Here is an 18,823-nt window from a genome sequence, read left to right on the forward strand (position 1 = left end):
GGAGGTGTCCCTGCCCAGGGCAGGGGGTTGGAACTCGATGATCTTTGAGGTCCCTTCCAACCCAAACCATTCTATGATTCTATGATTCTATGAAGATCTGGCAACAGCAAATAACCAGAGTGGTTCTTTTTACTCCTTTGACAAGAGGTGGAATTAATTTGATGTTAACTTTAATTTGTCAGACCCCTAAGTAAAAGTGAGTTTTGGGGGGGGGGGGGGGGGGGTTCAACAGTTCTTAGAGTCTCTAATGATACAAAAGCTGCCCGGTGTTGTAGATGTACAGGATCAGCTGGAAGCAATAGTTTTTCTAGCTCTAAGGAAAATTAATGGCATTCTCAAGACAAGCAATGTACTACCAAGCAGAGATCGGGGACAACATCAGATGAGGTTTTCCTTTTCCTCTCTGTCCTCAGCCTGTTGGGAACCAGTTTGCTTTCTCTGTTCTCCCCCAGACCCTTCTGTCTTTAACAAATCCAACCTCCTTGCGTTGCACCTTCGAGGTATAACTTGCAAGTTACTGCAGTTGCCCCAAAGAGGTAACTTTTTGCAGATTAACAAACTGGGGCACAGATAAGTGGAACGACTTCTGAAGTGTCACCTCACTGGCTAGTCACAGGTCTGGGAATCAGCTGGTGCCAGTATTCCCAGTCTGCTGGCAACCAGTTTGGTCCCAGGCCAAAGCTGTTAATCAGGTTCTGAGAACACGAGGTTAGTTGGGCTGCTGTATTGATGAAGATCTTGTTATCGACTCGTATCAGTGACAAACAGCATGAAGCATCTGACCTGACCTCTGAAAAAGGAGCAAAGGCCCAAAAACAGGAGACCCTCCTGTCAAATGATCCCTGCCGGGGAAAGCTGTGGTTATCACTTGGATTAGTGGCAAATCTGAGAGGCTTTGCTACAGAAACAGCTTTGGGCTGCATTCTTCAGTGGGTGGAAATCACCAGACAGTCTCAGACAGAATAATTTTTTGATGTCTCCTTGGCCCTAGTGCAAATGATTGCCCTCGAGATGAAGCCACCCACACTAGGGCAAAGCAATATTCCAGCTGGTTCCTTGGCCTGAATCTTCTGTTGTTTCCCTGGCTTGCTGAGGCTGTGAGATAATTTCTGCCAGATCTGATCGCTTGCTGCTATTTAAAGGGAAAGGTCTCCCCCTGCTCCAGGTTGTCTGTTCCTAGTCCCTTCCTTTCGCCAGCTCTGGTGCTTGTTAAATCCTCTGTGAGCTGATTCAGCTCAGAAAGATGAAGGAGAAGCTGAGCTGGCAGGAGGTGAGCGACAGAAGGACGGAAAGGGAGAGGGCAGCGGGGAGAGGGCAGCAGGAGCTCCCCCTTCTCTTGGTGTGAGCTGTGGGATCAGCTCACGTCATCCCCTGAGCCTCTCTTACCTGTGGGACCCAGCTGAGCCCTTAGGGTACATGCTTCACTTGAGGCATGTGACCAGCAGCACTGAAGCAGATCCTTGCGTGGTCGGATCCAAGAAGGAGCAGGTGATCTCCTGGAAAAAAGGGTTGTTTATTGACTCACACCTTCCCAATGGCAGGTGTGGTCCTGGCCAGGCGTCTGACTTGCACTGCAGCAGTGACGGCAGAGAATTAACTGCCTCCTTTCTTCCCTCTCCTTGTTCACTGCTGAGTGCTCTAAGAAATGAGTGCAGAGGGAAGCTCTTAAAACTCTTCAGCACTGACCCATCACGAAGGTCGTCAGAAGAGGCACCAGGTCTGGTTTTCCAGGCAGTGGTATTAAAGCACAGCGAAATAAAATAAATCCAACCAAAAATCCAAACTTCACATTCTTCCTTCTTTAATTCACATCCATTGCATGCATTATTTCCTTTACTTCCTAGCTAAAGGTATCATACAGTTTTAAAGCACTTTGTTAAACAGCTTCTTTCCTCCACCTCTGACATCACTGGATTTTCATGTCTTGGTTCAGTATTTACAACTAAACCCCCAGACGAGTGGAAGCCAATTCCATCCACTTCTAAAGTTTCAAAGAGCTTTAGTTCCTCCTTTGAAGACAAAACACCAGCTCAGGTGATAGGAATGGAGTTGCACAACTTTGAGCTCAGTCCTTGTCCCCCTGGACACAGGGAAGGAGAGAGCTCAGATCACTCTCGCTGAAAGGACAGGGGCCAGCAGGGACAATGCTTTTGTGGGATTTAGGAGATCAACATCCAATCCTGTAGTCACCAACAGCTTCCCTGGGCAGGGTACTTCTTGTCCCTCTTCCTCACCAGCAAACCAACGTTTTCCTATGTCCCCAAGAAGTGGTGAGGACTCAGCCATTTAGAAACGTCCCATAGAATCATAGAATCATCTAGGTTGGAAGGGACCTTAAAGATCATCTAGTCCAACCATCAACCTAACTCTGACAAAAAAATAAATAAGAAATAAGAAAGAAAAATCACTAAACCATATTCCTGAGGGCCATGTCAACCCAGTCTCTGCTGCTCAGGTTGTGAGGGCTGTATAAACATCCTGTGTCTGCTTTTAGCAATACATGAGGTGGATGTTCCCATCTGTCCTCCAAGGGATGGGAGCTCATCCCGCTCTTCATTCCAATTCCCAGCTACAATCACATTTTTTTTCCCCTTTTCCTTGACACTTCCATGTTGACAGCCTCAGACAGGTAACACACACGGCTTTTTGTCCCCTTGTGATACTTGCAGTTGTCACCAATCGTGGAGTTGAACGTCGGCGGGGAGTTGTACACGACAACGCTGAGCACCTTGAAGAAACACCCTGGCTCCAAGCTGGCAGAGATGTTCACCGGCCAGCCCAAACTCAGGACTGACTCTGAAGGGAGGTTCTTTATCGACAGGCCAGGCACCTATTTCAAATACATCTTGGAGTATCTGCGCAGTAACCAAGTGCCCACCCAGTGCATCCAGGACGTCTACAAGGAGGCGTTGTTCTACGACATCGAACCTCTGATCAAGCAGCTGGAGGACTCCCCACAGATCTTCGGGGAGCTCATGGCGAGGAAACAATTCCTGGCTCGGGTGCCCAACTACAGCGAGAACATCGAACTGATGATCCGCATCGCCAGGGCGGAAGCCGTCGCGTCCCGCCGGTCCAGTGTCATCGTGTGTGTGGTCAGAACCGAGGAGGACATGGCCAGATGTCAGGATGCCTTGAACAGCTTGGACATGGATAAAAAATCCGTGGTGAAGTTTGGCCCCTGGAAGGCAGCGCCAGGTATTTCTGATCTGCTGGACTGCATTCAAATGGACATTGAAGCCAAAGGGTATAAAATATCCTTTCAGCCCCACGTCGCTGAGAAAGGTTTTCGCTTCAAATCGCACGACTTCTTCTACAAGTTCCTGTTCACCTGGTGGTAGCAAAGTGCCACCATTGGTGGAGAACGGAAGAAGGCAATTATTAAAACGAATTAACTTGGGCCATGGAGACTAAGCCATGGACTACCTGAGGGACAGGGAAAAAAAAACTGCATGGCCCAATGAAAGGATCTCCTTTTGTTGTTTGCCAAATTCGGACTACCTGAGGGACAGGGAAAAAAAACTGCATGGCCTAACGAAAGGATCTCCTTTTGTTGTTTGCCAAATTAAAGAGCACTTGAGCGCCTCTGCTTTCTTGGGCTTTAGGGGATAACGGTACGATTTAAAAGGCATCAGGAAAAAGAGGAATTTTAATCTTTCAGCATCGCTGACTATTCAGTAAGGTCAGAGAGCCAGATCCGAGGGTTGAGCCAACCTCCCTCAACCTAACAGAAAAGAATAATCCCAAATGCTTCTCATGGACATGTGGAGTTGGTCTCGCAGAGCAAACGGGAAGAGGCCACATACACGCAACTCCTGATGGAACCACTAATGGCTGCATTAACGCATGCTCAACTTAAATTTGGATCCTCCTTCTTCTTCTCACTGCTTTCCACACTAGAACGTAGGTGAAAAAGAAGGATTCAGTGTCCCATGCTCTCATCTTGTTCCTCCAGAAGACAGCCTGCTCTCCAGTCAATGTATTTATTACTGTTATTTATTATTTATTCTGAAGGAAAGACAGAGAACCTCAGCTCTGGTCCAGAATCAACAAGGGGCAAAAATACCATCGCTGATGTGAGGAGTTTATAAAGGACACATGCTCCTCTCTCAGGTGGCACTATTTTCACTCCAGAGGGCTGTGCTGCCATCCAGTGTGACCTGGACAGGCTGGAGAACTGGGCAGAGAGGTACTTAATGAGGTTCAGCAAGGGCAAGTGTAGGGTCCTGCATCTGGAGAGGAAGAACCCCAGGCACCAATATAGGTTAGGGGTAGACCTGCTGGAATGCACTGCTGAGGAGAAGGATCCTGGGGGATAGTAAACTATCCGTGAGCCAGCAATGTGCCCTGGTGGCCAAGAGGCCAGTGGGATCCTGGGCTGCACAGGGAAGAGTGTGGCCAGTAGGTCGAGGGAGGTCATTCTCCCCCTCTGGTGAGGCCACAACTGGAATACTGCATCCAGTTCTGGGCTCCCCAGTTCAAGAGAGACAGGGAACTACTGGAGAGAGTCCAGCATAGGGCAACAAAGATGAAAGCTGGAACATGGGAAATTCCACTCAAATATGAGGAAGAACTTCTTTGCGGCGAGGGTGTCAGAGCCCTGGAACAGGCTGCCCAGGAAGGGTGTGGAGTCCCCTTCTCTGGAGATCTTCAAGCCCCGCCTGGATGCAGTCCTGAGTGATGTGCTCTGGGCAACCCTGCTTTGGCAGGGGAGTTGGACTGATGATCTCTAGAGGTCCCTTCCAACTCTGACAATTCTGTGATTCCATGATCTTTATGACATTCATTATTATGATACTATTTCTAACTGTATAAGCTTCTAGAACAGGGAAAACCCACCATGATTTGACAGGAAGGAAGCATGACTGCAGAGAAAGCCTGGGACTTCAGTGCAAACTCTCCTTCACAGAACACGAGTTGGGTCCTACATTGTGTTTTAAAAATCTTAGTATTGGAAAGTTTATTTTTATACTGGAGATGGCCGATAGTTTGTTTTTAATCACAATTAATCATAATGTCTAATTTGATTATGATCGTATACTTCTAAGAAGATGGATTTCTTCTAGTTAAGGACAATAATCTCTGGGATGTTAAATAAATAACTTTTAAAAGCTCTTTGAATGATACAGAAGTGCTTTATTTTCTGACATCTTCCCACCCAAACCCTCTAATTCTGAAGGTTTATCTTTATGCGAAAGGATTTGAATAATCCCTAATTAAGCTGGATGGTGGGATCAACAGAACATGGAAAACCCACCATGATTTGATGGGAAGGAAGCACTACTGCAGAGAAAGCCTGGGACTTCAGTGCAAATTCTCCTTCACAGAACACAAGTTGGGTCCTACATTGTGTTTTAAAAATCTTAGTATTGGAAAGTTTATTTTTATACTGGAGATGGCCAATAGCTTGTTTTTAATCACAATTAATCATAATGGCTAATTTGATTATGATCATATACTTCTAAGAAGATGGATTTCTTCCAGTTAAGGACAATAATCTCTGGGATGTTAAATAAATAACTTTTAAAAGCTCTTTGAATGATACAGAAGTGCTTTATTTTCTGACATCTTCCCACCCAAACCCTCTAATTCTGAAGGTTTATCTTTATGCGAAAGGATTTGAATAATCCCTAATTAAGCTGGATGGTGGGATCAAGCACCCTCAGCAAGTCTGCAGATGACACCAAGCTGAGTGGTGTGGTTGGCACACCTGAGGGACAGGATGCCACCCAGAGGGACCTGGACAGGCTTGAGAAGTGGGCCTGTGTGAACCTCATGAGGTTCGATATGGCCAAGAGCAGCGTCCTGCACCTGGGTCGGGGCAATCCCAGGCACAAATCCAGGCTGGATGGAGAATGGGTGGAGAAAAACCCTGAGAAGAAGGACTTGGGGGTGTTGGTGGATGAGAAGCTCAACATGAGCCATCAACATGTGTTGGCAGCCCAAAAACCCAACGGCATCCTGGGCTGCAGCCCCAGGAGCGTGGCCAGCAGGTCCGGGGACATCCCTCCAGTATTGCCTCCAGCTCTGGGACCTCAGCACAGGAGAGACATGGACCTGTTGGAGCGAGGCCAGAAGAGGCCACAGAGATGCTGGGAGGGCTGGAGCCCCTCTGCTGGGAGGACAGGCTGAGAGAGTTGGGGGGGTTCAGCCTGGAGAAGAGAAGGGCGTCCAACATGGCCAAGAGCAGGGTCCTGCACCTGGGTCGGGGCAATCCCAAGCACAAATCCAGGCTGGATGGAGAATGAATGGAGAGCAGCCCTGAGAAGAAGGACTTGGGGGTGTTGGTGAATGAGAAGCTCAACATGAGCCATCAATATGTGTTGGCAGCCCAAAAACCCAACCACATCCTGGGTTGCAGCCCCAGGAGCATGGCCAGCAGGTCCGGGGACACCCCTCCAGTGCTGCCTCCAGCTCTGGGGCCTCAGCACAGGAGAGACATGGACCTGTTGGAGCGAGGTCAGAGGAGGCCACGGAGCCCCTCTGCTGTGAGGACAGGCTGAGAGAGTTGGGGGGGTTCAGCCTGGAGAAGAGAAGGCTCCAGGGAGACCTCAGAGCCCCTTCCAGTCCCTAAAGGGGCTCCAGGAAAGCTGGGAACAAACATTTTAGCAGGGCCTGTAGTGGTAGAACAAGGGGTAATGGCTTTAAACTAAAATAGAGAAGACTTCGACTAGATAGAATAGGTTTTTTACATGGAGGGTGGTGAAACACTGGCCCAGGTTGAAGATGCCCCTGTCATTGCAGGCGGGTTGGCCTAGATGGCCTTTAAAGATCCCTTCTAACCCAAACCGTTCTGTGAATCTATGATTCTGTTTTGGTCGTTATCAAACAATAACGAAACCGGTGGGTGTTTTGGGGGGAAAACTGCGTGGGCTGACAGGGCCGCCCCCCTTGGCGGGGTTTGGCTGCGGGGCCGGACCAGGCCGCAGCCGCCATGTCAACCCCGCGTTCCCATGGCAACGGGAAGCCACTCCCCCCCCCCGTGGGCTCGGCCGCCTGACCATAGAGCGCGACCTCCAGGCGGCAAGAGAGGACGCTCCTTCTGACACCTCCCTGCGGCCGACTCTATGGTTTCTCTTCCGGGTTGCGCCTACGGCGGCCGCGGAGGGCCAGGTGGCGTCATGGCGGCGCACCTGAAGAAGCGGGTGTACGAGGAGTTCACCAAGGTGGTCCAGGTAACGCACCGCCATCTGGTCCGGTCGGGCCGAGCGGGGCGGAGGGGGGGACAGTCCCGAGCTCCGTCGTGCGGCGGGTGGCTCCGGCGGGTGAGGCGGAGCTGAGGGAGAAGCTGCCGGCCTAGCTCGGGGCCTAGCCTGGGAGCGCTGCCTTGGGGCCGGGTCCCCGCTCCAACAGGTCCATGTCTTTCCTGTGCTGAGGCCCCAGAGCTGGAGGCAGCACTAGGTTGGGGGGGGGTCTCCCCAGAGCGGAGCAGAGGGGCAGAATCCCCCCCCTCATCCTGCTGGCCACGGTGCTGGGGATGCAGCCCAGGGGGTGGTTGGATTTCTGGGCTGCCAGCGCACATTTGGCAGCTCGTGTTGAGTTTCTCATCTACCAACACCCCCAAGCCCTTCTCCTCGGGGCTGCTCTCAATCCTTTCATCCCCCAGCCTGTATTGATACTGGGGGTTGTCCTGACCCCAGTGGAGGACCCTGCTCTTGGCCATGTTGAACCTCATAAGGTTCACCTGGCCCCACTTCTCAAGCCTGTCCAGGTCCCTCTGGGTGGCATCCTGTCCCTCAGGTGTGCCAACCACACCACTCAGCTTGGTGTCATCTGCAGACTTGCTGAAGATGCACTTGATCCCACTGTCTGTGTTACTGAGGAAGATATTATTTGAGCAACCTGCTCTAGTGGGAGGTGTCCCTGCCCATGGCAGGGGGTTGGAACTAGATGATCTTTAAGGTCCCTTCCAACCCAAACCATTCTATGATTCTGTGATTAAATAGCATTGGTCCCAATACAAACCCTTGAGGGACACCAGTCTTAGTGGTTTCTACTTGGACACTGAGCCATTGTCTGTAATTCTTTGAATGCACGTATCCAACCAATTCATTATCCACCAAACAGTCCATCCATCAAACCCATGTCTATCCAGTTTAGAGGTAAGAATGTTCTGGTGGTCCCAGTGAAGAGTAGACTGAACATTAGTCAACAGCAAAGGCTCACTGCATACTGGGCTGTATCAACAGGAGTGTAGCCAGCAGGTCAAGGGAAGAGATTATTCCCCTTGACTCAGCACTGGTTAGACCACAACTGGAGTCCTGCATCCAGTTTTGGGATCCGATCCCCAGTGCCAGATAAGTGCTGGTAAGGTTGAGTGAGTTCAGCAGAGGGCCACCAAGGTGGTCAAGGGCTGGAGTATGTGATGTGCAAGGAGAAGCTTGAGAGAACTAGGCCCTTTTCTGGCCTTTGGAAGGAGAAAGTTTCAGGAGGACCTTCCAACCTGGATGGATCTGTGATTCCGTAGGTGGTGAGGAGCTCAGTAGAGGTCCACAGCCTTTCACTCTTGTGTTTTGCAGAGTCTCACCAAGTCCTTGCTCAGCTGCTGGACACCCTCTTGGTGATTGGCACAAAACTCACAGAGAATCCATCGGTCAGGATGAGACTGGTGGAAGTAGCCTGCAAGGTAAGGTGGCCTCTCTGGGGCAGGAAGCTTCTATCCCTGCCACAGGAAAAAAATACATAGTGTTTTAAGTTATTTTCATTTTTCCTCTCAAAACTGCTACAATACTAACTTTTTTTAACTGCTAGGAACCTTAATATGATTAGTTGTTTCGAAGGGGTGAAAGAACAGTAAGAATCCAGTTACATCTGTTCTTCTCTTCCATTCCACAGCATCTGACAGATTCTTCTCACGGCGTAAGAAATAAGTGTCTTCAATTAATTGGTTGTCTTGGTCCCGTGGAAAAAGGTGTTGCAAAAGAAGCTGAAAGCCAGGCTGCCAAAGATGTCCAGAAGATAATAGGAGATCATTTTAATGACCAGGACCCTCGTGTAAGGACTGCAGCTATAAAAGCCATGGTAAGTTGCTGGTTTGGTGGAACAAACTGATCAGGTCACAGATGGAAACTGGTAGGGGGCTGCAAACTAATCCAGAGAGGTTTGGATTAGAGATTATTTAATTAATTTAGTCAAAATCCGTGTGGCATATCAAAATTACCTGGAAAAATAAGCCATGTCTTGAAATATGAGTGTAACGTGAGATGTCAAAGGGCATTTTAATGATTCGTGACATTTTCTGTTTCAGCCGTAGCTGAAGAAAAGCTTTTTAATTTGTTGACTTGTTTTAAGCATGTGGAGGCTCTTACTTTCAGTGAGAAATCTGTTTTTCTTGATTCAGCATCAGTTACCACAATTATAATAACCCACTAGTACTCCCAACACACAACAGGCTAATGACAGGAAACCTGTGGGATAAGTCCACAAAGAAGTTTGTTGGTTTGTTTTTAAAGAAAATTTATGTTTTGCCCTATGGTGGTGTTTGTCAGCCCTTTTCTCTTTATGAGATCTACTGGTTTTCATGTGGGCTGGAGTGTGGGGACCTTTCAGCAGCTTTTAGCTTTGCAGAAACCTCAGCAAAGACCACGCGCTTGAGAATGTTGCTAAATGTGAGTTGCCTCTGAGTATGTGGGTTTATAGAAGTTTCTCTGTTACCCTTAAACTTTATAACAGCGTTTCGGTTAATACGATGGTCAACAAGAGTATTTGAATTAAGGACACTAAACTCCAAAGAAAGAAGCAGGATGCATTTGAGGAGATGAGATGGCACTTGAATCTGTCTGGGATCTCCCTCTGCTGGAGGTTGCACTCATCCTTCATTTTCATTCCGTTTTGATCTTTGCTGATACAATATTATTATTTTTTTTAAACCTTTTGAGTGACTTTTACAATGGCATTCAACCCAATCCATAGCCAGATTTATGACCTTGAATTTATAATTACAGCTCAAGGACAACTGTCTTTGCACAGAAGCATCCTGAATGAATTCAGGGTCAGTAACCACTTCTGGGTTCTTGATCATGATTTTCCTTGCTACTCTGTGTTTTTTTTCTTTAATTTTGTCACTGGCTTGTTGTACTTTAAAGAAGGGGATATAGAAATGCAGCTGTTTCTTGTTGACCGCATTGAAGCAAACATTATCCCTTTGTTTATAAATCAGATTCATGTACTTCTTTATTCCAGATAGAAACAATATTTAGTTGGACAGTTTTAGCTATTCCTCTGTTTTGGTAATTTAAAAAGGTTTACAGAGTGTGAAAATTCATTGGCAATGCTACTTCAGGCTCCATGTTTCAGTAGGGGTAGCAAACTATTTTGAAGATACCTATGTCTGTTTTAATTGTGTAATTAATATGGCTAACACTAAATTATTATTATTATTTGATGGCTGGGAGAATGGACATTCTGGGAGAATGTGTATTTATATAAACTGTATTTTTCTAATCAATCAAAGTATGAATGGCTGTGAAGTTTAAAAAAACTATACTGCAATCAAGATTGCTATTTAAAATATTTATGCCCAGGATAATGAAATATTTTCATGATAGCAGCAATCAAGAAATGCAAGCAACTAAGTTTACTCAAAGCAGAAAAAAGAGTGGTGAAAACTTTGTCACTTAAACATATAGTGATGTTTTCTTGTGTTTTGTTGGTTTTTTTTTCTATAGTTGCAGCTTCACGAAAGAGGATTAAAATTACATCAGGCAATTTACAGTCAGGTAAAACCTTGTATTAATTTGTATTTATTTTGTACTTGTTTGCACATCTTGCTTTTTAGATTCTGTGCCATCATGGTCTGGGAGGAGGAGGGCACTGAACAGAGGTGGAGTCCTTGGCACTTAGGTCACCTATAGTCCTTATTACCTTATGGCAGTGGAAATAAAAGTCTAGTTTGCTTCTTGTTGTGCTTAATGCACTAAAGCATGTGCTTTGATTGGAATATATTGTTTATTGGGGGAGATGATAAAGGGAATATGCAATTATTACTGTCATTTGGCAATCTTGAAGTCTTGTTTGTTGGAGAGTCCACCTGAAGCCAATGTTTGTTGTGTCAGTGAGGTTTGGGTATCAAATCAGTTCTGCTCCAGATTCACATCTTGTTCTTCTTGCAAAGTACAGATAATTGTGGAATTTTACAGCATGTGCCCAATTGATTTGGTTCGGACTAATCTACCTAATTATATTTGGAAGTACTAGGGGGTAGAAGGGAACACTGAATTTTCTAATCTCTCCTAACCAACTGGCGGTAAGGATCCTCATTGCACTGTGGGAAGTGAGTGGCAGCTCCAGGGGAGATGCTCCAGGTGTTCTGGAAGATTCTGTGAATCTATTTTTCAGGCCTGCAAGCTCTTGGCAGACGATTACGAGCAAGTGCGCAGCGCTGCAGTCCAGCTGATTTGGGTCCTCAGTCAACTTTACCCTGAAAGGTATGTACTGCCTGCACAGCGACTCCAAATACCAGCATAAAAATTATCCTCATCTTGAGAGTTTTGTGCTAGAAAGTCTCAGGAGTAGCTGTTTAAAAAAAAAATGATGTTTACAAATTGCTGCTATCTGGTAAGAATGCACAGATCTGGGTGAGGTTTTTGGTTCTTCATCACAAAATGGTGGGGATTGGAAGGGACCTTTGAAGATCATCTTCGTTTTGAAACGTACTGGAAGCTGCCACATAAACGTTCTGGTGTGGTTAATTTGGGGTGTGCTGCGGACCTATGGAGGGGGAAGCAGCCCAACAGTAAAATTCAGACCCTTGTGCTAAATTATATGTGGGTCCTGCCTGTGTGAAGTGTTTTTTGCTCTTCAAACTGGAAAATGACCGAGGGTGTCTGGTGTTTCCTTCCAGGAGAACGATGCCTCTGTAAGGCTGAAGATTGCTTCCTTGCTGGGCTTGCTGTCGAAGACTGCGGGGTTTTCCCCAGACTGCATTATGGATGATGCCATTAACACGCTTCAAAATGAGAGTAAGTCTGGCTTTTCAGGTGGTGCTTGAGGTCAAGGCAGAATCACACCATCTTTTAAGCATTTAGGGCAGCGGCAAGGCCCTTATATCTGATAATTTCTATCTGTATAATTGGGAGTTCTTGCTCAGTGTACTTATTTTCTACTTCTGTAGATGATGAAAGACAGTATCATGTTCTGAGGGGGAGAAAAGCGTTCCTCAGACCTGCCTGCTGTCTGCCTTTGTTTTAAGGGAGTGCAAAGTTGGCTTTTGCATCTCCATGTGTGAGCTGTTGTTTCTGGAGAGCTCTGTTCTACAGGACAATCTTGCTTAAAGTGGAATCTGATGTGAAGAGGAGATCTATTTTTTTTCCTACCATGCTGCAGGTTTGCTCACCAGTGCTAATGAAAGAAGGCATTAGTTTATTAGCATTGGATTTGTAATAGACAGTAAAATACGGGTTGTCCTGTTTGTGGCTTTATTGAAGTCCATTTTTAGTTCTGTGTTATATTCACAGTTTGTATATGCTTTATTTGATGCAGTTTAATTTTATTTTAAGGTCATTTATAGAGTCATAGAATGGGTTGGGTTGGAAGTGACCTCTAAAGGTCATCTAGTCCAACCCCTTTACTGTGAGAAGGGACATCTTCCACCAGACCAGGTTGCTCAAAGCCCCGTCCAGCCTGGCCTTGAACCCCTCCAGGGATGGGGCAGCCACAGCTTCTCTGGGCAACCTGGGCCAGTGGCTCTCCACCCTCACAGCAAAGAATTTCTTCCTAATATCTAATCTAAATCTGCTCTATAATTTTAAAGTTATTCCCCCTCCTCCTATGGCTCCACTCCCTGTGTCCAACACCCCCTCTGATACTTGTTGCACATCCCTAGGAATTCAGCAGAGTTGTTTCTTGCCTGATGCCATCCAGCAGGATGTAAATCAGTACTAATTGATGTTTCTCTCTGTTAGCATCGTCCCAATTCCTTCTTCTAATGAAGAAATACGCCTGGTTGACGATGCGTTTGGAAAAATCTGCCAGATTGAGTACTGTGTCCAGTTTTGAGTACTATGTCCAGTTTTGGGCCCCCTACCATAAAAAAGACATTGAGGTGCTGGAGCGGGTCCAGAGAAGGGCGACAAAGATGGTGAGGGGTCTGGAGCACAAGTCTTACGAGGAGAGGCTGAGGGAACTGGGGTTATTCAGCCGTTAATCTATCTTACTTTACTTTTTGCATATATTTGAAAAGAAATGGGTGGATGTTTAAAAACCGTATAGGTAAAAACTTCTACCAAAATTCTGAGATGAAAGAAATGAGAGAGGTTGTGGAAATCCAGAAGTTTCTCAGCTGAACTCTGGAGCCATCCGTGGTTGGATTTCTGGGCTGCCAGCTCACATTTGGCAGCTCATGTTGAGTTTCTTATCTACCAACACCCCCAAGTCCTTCTCCTCAAGGCTGCTCTCAATCCTTTCATCCCTCAGCCTGTATTGATACTCGGGGTGTCCTGACACAGGTACAGGACCCTGCTCTTGGCCATGTTGGACCTCATAAGGTTCACACAGACGCACTTCTCGAGCCTGTCCAGGTCCCTCTGGGTGGCATCCTGTCCTTTGGGTGTGTCAACCACACCATTCAGCTTGGTGTCATCTGCAGACTTGCTGAAGATGCACTCGATCCCACAGTCTATGTCACTGATGAAGATATTATTTGAGCAACCTGCTGTAGTGGGAGGTGTCCCTGCCCATGGCAGGGGGTTCGAACTAGATGATCTTTAAGGTCCCTTCCAACCCAAACCATTCTATGATTCTATGATTAAATAGTATTGGTCCCAGTACGGACCCTTGAGGGACCCCAGTCTTACTGGTTTCCACTTGGACACTGAGCCATTGTCCGTAACTCTTTGAATGCATGTATCCAACCAATTCATTATCCACCAAACAGTCCATCCATCAAACCCATGTCTGTCCAGTTTAGAGGTAAGAATGTTCTGGTGGTCCCAGTGAAGAGTAGACTGAACATTAGTCAACAGCAAAGGCTCACTGCATACTGGGCTGTATCAACAGGAGTGTAGCCAGCAGGTCAAGGGAAGAGATTATTCCCCTTGACTCAGCACTGGTTAGACCACAACTGGAGTCCTGCATCCAGTTTTGGGATCCGATCCCCAGTGCCAGATAAGTACTGGTAAGGTTGAGTGAGTTCAGCAGAGGGCCACCAAGGTGGTCAAGGGCTGGAGTATGTGATGTGCAAGGAGAAGCTTGAGAGAACTAGGCCCTTTTCTGGCCTTTGGAAGGAGAAAGTTTCAGGAGGACCTTCCAACCTGGATGGATCTGTGATTCCGTAGGTGGTGAGTAGCTCAGTAGAGGTCCACAGCCTTTCACTCTTGTGTTTTGCAGAGTCTCACCAAGTCCTTGCTCAGCTGCTGGACACCCTCTTGGTGATTGGCACAAAACTCACAGAGAATCCATCGGTCAGGATGAGACTGGTGGAAGTAGCCTGCAAGGTAAGGTGGCCTCTCTGGGGCAGGAAGCTTCTATCCCTGCCACAGGAAAAAAATACATAGTGTTTTAAGTTATTTTCATTTTTCCTCTCAAAACTGCTACAATACTAACTTTTTTTAACTGCTAGGAACCTTAATATGATTAGTTGTTTCGAAGGGGTGAAAGAACAGTAAGAATCCAGTTACATCTGTTCTTCTCTTCCATTCCACAGCATCTGACAGATTCTTCTCACGGCGTAAGAAATAAGTGTCTTCAATTAATTGGTTGTCTTGGTCCCGTGGAAAAAGGTGTTGCAAAAGAAGCTGAAAGCCAGGCTGCCAAAGATGTCCAGAAGATAATAGGAGATCATTTTAATGACCAGGACCCTCGTGTAAGGACTGCAGCTATAAAAGCCATGGTAAGTTGCTGGTTTGGTGGAACAAACTGATCAGGTCACAGATGGAAACTGGTAGGGGGCTGCAAACTAATCCAGAGAGGTTTGGATTAGAGATTATTTAATTAATTTAGTCAAAATCCGTGTGGCATATCAAAATTACCTGGAAAAATAAGCCATGTCTTGAAATATGAGTGTAACGTGAGATGTCAAAGGGCATTTTAATGATTCGTGACATTTTCTGTTTCAGCCGTAGCTGAAGAAAAGCTTTTTAATTTGTTGACTTGTTTTAAGCATGTGGAGGCTCTTACTTTCAGTGAGAAATCTGTTTTTCTTGATTCAGCATCAGTTACCACAATTATAATAACCCACTAGTACTCCCAACACACAACAGGCTAATGACAGGAAACCTGTGGGATAAGTCCACAAAGAAGTCACATGGTGAGCGACGGCTCCTGGGTTGTTAGAGTACAAGCTGCTAAGTTATTGGTAGGTTACATCCTTTTATTTTCTATCTGAAAACAGTTAATCTATCTTACTTTACTTTTTGCATATATTTGAAAAGAAATGGGTGGATGTTTAAAAACCGTATAGGTAAAAACTTCTACCAAAATTCTGAGATGAAAGAAATGAGAGAGGTTGTGGAAATCCAGAAGTTTCTCAGCTGAACTCTGGAGCCATCCTTTCTTTAACAGTAGAAGGTTGGGTATCCCAGAAAAAAACAAATACTTGTAATTCCCTCTTCCTGCTTCTCCAGCACGGGATGTGTAAACCAGCTGAACTCAAGAAAGACCATATTAATCCCAGTGGGAAAATAAGTTGTTCTGACCATTTAGGTAAAATTCTTTAGACTCTGACATACGATAGTGTCAAGTATTGTATCTAGCTATTAGAATGAGTGGGTGAGATTGGAATTACACTGGAATAAATCAGGTAATTCTATTGTGTAATATAAAATAATCCTATTTCTTCCTTTTGATCTTTTTTTTTTCTTTATTTTTTTTCCTGTAGGGTTCTATGCAACAAGTTAGCTCCCATTTCTTAGAGCAGACCCTTGACAAGAAGCTGATGTCAGATCTGAGGGTATGTAAATGCTCGCGTTGGTTTTTTCTGTGTGTATTGTGGTAAAACTGCACAACAGGTATGTTAATGTTTGCGTGTGTTTGTTTACCCTGTCCTTGCCTCGGGGCTGCTGAGAGTTAATTGATGATGACAGGTTTTCTTTTAGATTAAAGTCAGTGAAGCAATTGCTAGTTTTAGATTTCATTAGCCGAGCATGTAATAAACAGCTCGAGGCTATTCAGGTTTCACAGATGAGAGGTAAACGTTTGGGTTCTTCTGGCAGCCTCTTGGCTAAAAGCTTTATTTATTGTGTATGGAATGATCACATCCTAGTTTTACAGCAAAATTATGGAAATGTCCTGCAAGATTTGACCAGTAGACCTAGACATTTCAAGAGACATAAGTAGCCAAAGGCTGGGAATCCTGAGCCCTAAGAGCGAAACTTCTCAGCAAAATTCCTTCCTTAAACAACTCGCTTGGGGTATTAAGTTTGGTTTTTTTGTCTGCAAATGAACAATGAAGCTTGAGCTGCTGGTTTTTCTGGGCTGCTTTGGCAAGTCTATTAAAGAAAGTGCTGCACAGCTTTTATTACAGTGAGGGGAGAAAGGAGAGCAAACATGCTGAATGAATATTACATTTTCCGCATTGCTGAACTCTGGATAGTATTGATAGTCATTAAAGTATTTAATTTCAGTTTAACAACTTGAAAGAGGGAAGAATTAGATTAGATAAAAAGAAATTCTTTGCTGTGAGGGTGGTGAGACACTGGAACAGGTTGCCCAGAGAAGAAGCTGTGGCTGCCCCATCCCTGGAGGGGTTCAAGGCCAGGCTGGATGGGGCTTTGAGCAACCTGGTCTGGTGGGAGGTGTCCCTGCCCAGGGCAGGGGGTTGGAACTGGATGGTCTTAGAGGTCCCTTCCAACCCAAACCATTCTGTGATTTGAAGTTGCACTGCAAAGGGATAGCATCTGGTTTTGCTGATCAGTTGTTGGATGCTTAACAAGATGGGCCTTTCTTCTGTCCCAGTTTGGCTTTTCTTGTAAAGGATGTTTAAGAAAATGTAAATTAAAATATATTAGTTATTATCTTTTCCCAACATCAAAAGCACAAAGAGTTATGGGCAATTAGAAATATTCATAGAAGAAAAGGCAGTATTTGCTTTTCTTAGCATTGTCTCTGTTGGTGTCTAAGCCTCTGGCTACATCTATTTTCAAATCCAGGAAAACCATTTAATATTTAATTTGGTCATATTTAAAGTGTACCGTGGTTGTAACTGAAACATTTTTTTGGGCAGAGGAAGCGCACGGCGCATGAGAGAGCCAAAGAGCTCTACAGCTCTGGGGAGTTTTCAAGTGGCAGAAAATGGGGAGATGATGCTCCCAAAGAAGAATGTTTCTCTATATTAGCATCGTCCCGATTCCTTCTTCTAACGAAGAAATACGCTTGGTTGACGATGCGTTTGGAAAAATCTGCCACATGGTGAGCGACGGCTCCTGGGTTGTCAGAGTACAAGCTGCTAAGTTATTGGTAGGTTACATCCTTTTATTTTCTATCTGAAAATAGCTAATCTCTCTTACTTTACTTTTTGCATATATTTGAAAAGAAATGGGTGAATGTTTAAAAACCGTATAGGTCAAAACTTCTACCAAAATTCTGAGAAGAAAGAAATGAGAGTGGTTGAGGAAATTCGGAAGTTTCTCAGCTGAACTCTGGAGCCATCCTTTCTTTAACAGTAGAAGGTTGGGTATCCCAGAAAAAAACAAATACTTGTAATTCCCTCTTCCTGCTTCTCCAGCACGGGATGTGTAAACCAGCTGAACTCAAGAAAGACCATATTAATCCCAGTGGGAAAATAAGTTGTTCTGACCATTTAGGTAAAATTCTTTAGACTCTGACATACGATAGTGTCAAGTATTGTATCTAGCTATTAGAATGAGTGGGTGAGATTGGAATTACACTGGAATAAATCAGGTAATTCTATTGTGTAATATAAAATAATCCTATTTCTTCCTTTTGATCTTTTTTTTTTCTTTATTTTTTTTCCTGTAGGGTTCTATGCAACAAGTTAGCTCCCATTTCTTAGAGCAGACCCTTGACAAGAAGCTGATGTCAGATCTGAGGGTATGTAAATGCTCGCGTTGGTTTTTTCTGTGTGTATTGTGGTAAAACTGCACAACAGGTATGTTAATGTTTGCGTGTGTTTGTTTACCCTGTCCTTGCCTCGGGGCTGCTGAGAGTTAATTGATGATGACAGGTTTTCTTTTAGATTAAAGTCAGTGAAGCAATTGCTAGTTTTAGATTTCATTAGCCGAGCATGTAATAAACAGCTCGAGGCTATTCAGGTTTCACAGATGAGAGGTAAACGTTTGGGTTCTTCTGGCAGCCTCTTGGCTAAAAGCTTTATTTATTGTGTATGGAATGATCACATCCTAGTTTTACAGCAAAATTATGGAAATGTCCTGCAAGATTTGACCAGTAGACCTAGACATTTCAAGAGACATAAGTAGCCAAAGGCTGGGAATCCTGAGCCCTAAGAGCGAAACTTCTCAGCAAAATTCCTTCCTTAAACAACTCGCTTGGGGTATTAAGTTTGGTTTTTTTGTCTGCAAATGAACAATGAAGCTTGAGCTGCTGGTTTTTCTGGGCTGCCTTGGCAAGTCTATTAAAGAAAGTGCTGCACAGCTTTTATTACAGTGAGGGGAGAAAGGAGAGCAAACATGCTGAATGAATATTACATTTTCCGCATTGCTGAACTCTGGATAGTATTGATAGTCATTAAAGTATTTAATTTCAGTTTAACAACTTGAAAGAGGGAAGAATTAGATTAGATAAAAAGAAATTCTTCACTGTGCGGGTGGTGAGAGCCTGGCCCAGGTTGCCCAGAGAAGCTGTGGCTGCCCCATCCCTGGAGGGGTTCAAGGCCAGGCTGGATGGGGCTTTGAGCAACCTGGTCTGGTGG

The 18,823-nt window shown here is 45.2% G+C and overlaps 2 protein-coding genes and 1 long non-coding RNA gene across 3 annotated transcripts in view; all 3 read left to right on the plus strand.

Annotated features, from left to right (window-relative positions):
* The window catches only part of KCTD14 (potassium channel tetramerization domain containing 14), a 4,694-nt gene extending 1,207 nt beyond the window's left edge, over positions 1–3,487 (plus strand). The window contains exon 2 of the mRNA XM_014947102.1: positions 2,670–3,487. Coding sequence (XP_014802588.1) covers positions 2,670–3,341 — 672 coding nt within the window. The 3' untranslated portion in view covers positions 3,342–3,487. The remainder of the gene's footprint in view (positions 1–2,669) is intronic.
* A 5,022-nt stretch (positions 3,488–8,509) lies between these two features.
* The window catches only part of INTS4 (integrator complex subunit 4), a 40,639-nt gene continuing 30,325 nt past the window's right edge, over positions 8,510–18,823 (plus strand). Inside the window, exons 1-6 of the mRNA XM_014947108.1 lie at positions 8,510–8,626; positions 8,836–9,021; positions 10,668–10,718; positions 11,338–11,426; positions 17,271–17,391; positions 17,914–17,985. Of these exons, the coding sequence (XP_014802594.1) occupies positions 8,600–8,626; positions 8,836–9,021; positions 10,668–10,718; positions 11,338–11,426; positions 17,271–17,391; positions 17,914–17,985 (546 nt within the window). The 5' untranslated portion in view covers positions 8,510–8,599. The remainder of the gene's footprint in view (positions 8,627–8,835; positions 9,022–10,667; positions 10,719–11,337; positions 11,427–17,270; positions 17,392–17,913; positions 17,986–18,823) is intronic.
* LOC106890964 lies at positions 15,268–17,251 on the plus strand. Its single transcript, XR_001412602.1, has 3 exons — positions 15,268–15,292; positions 15,815–15,886; positions 17,159–17,251. It is a non-coding gene; the product is annotated as an uncharacterized LOC106890964 (long non-coding RNA).

The sequence above is a fragment of the Calidris pugnax genome, unplaced genomic scaffold (assembly GCF_001431845.1).
Source record: "Calidris pugnax isolate Ruff unplaced genomic scaffold, ASM143184v1 scaffold121, whole genome shotgun sequence".
Classification (NCBI taxonomy): Eukaryota; Metazoa; Chordata; class Aves; order Charadriiformes; family Scolopacidae; genus Calidris; species Calidris pugnax.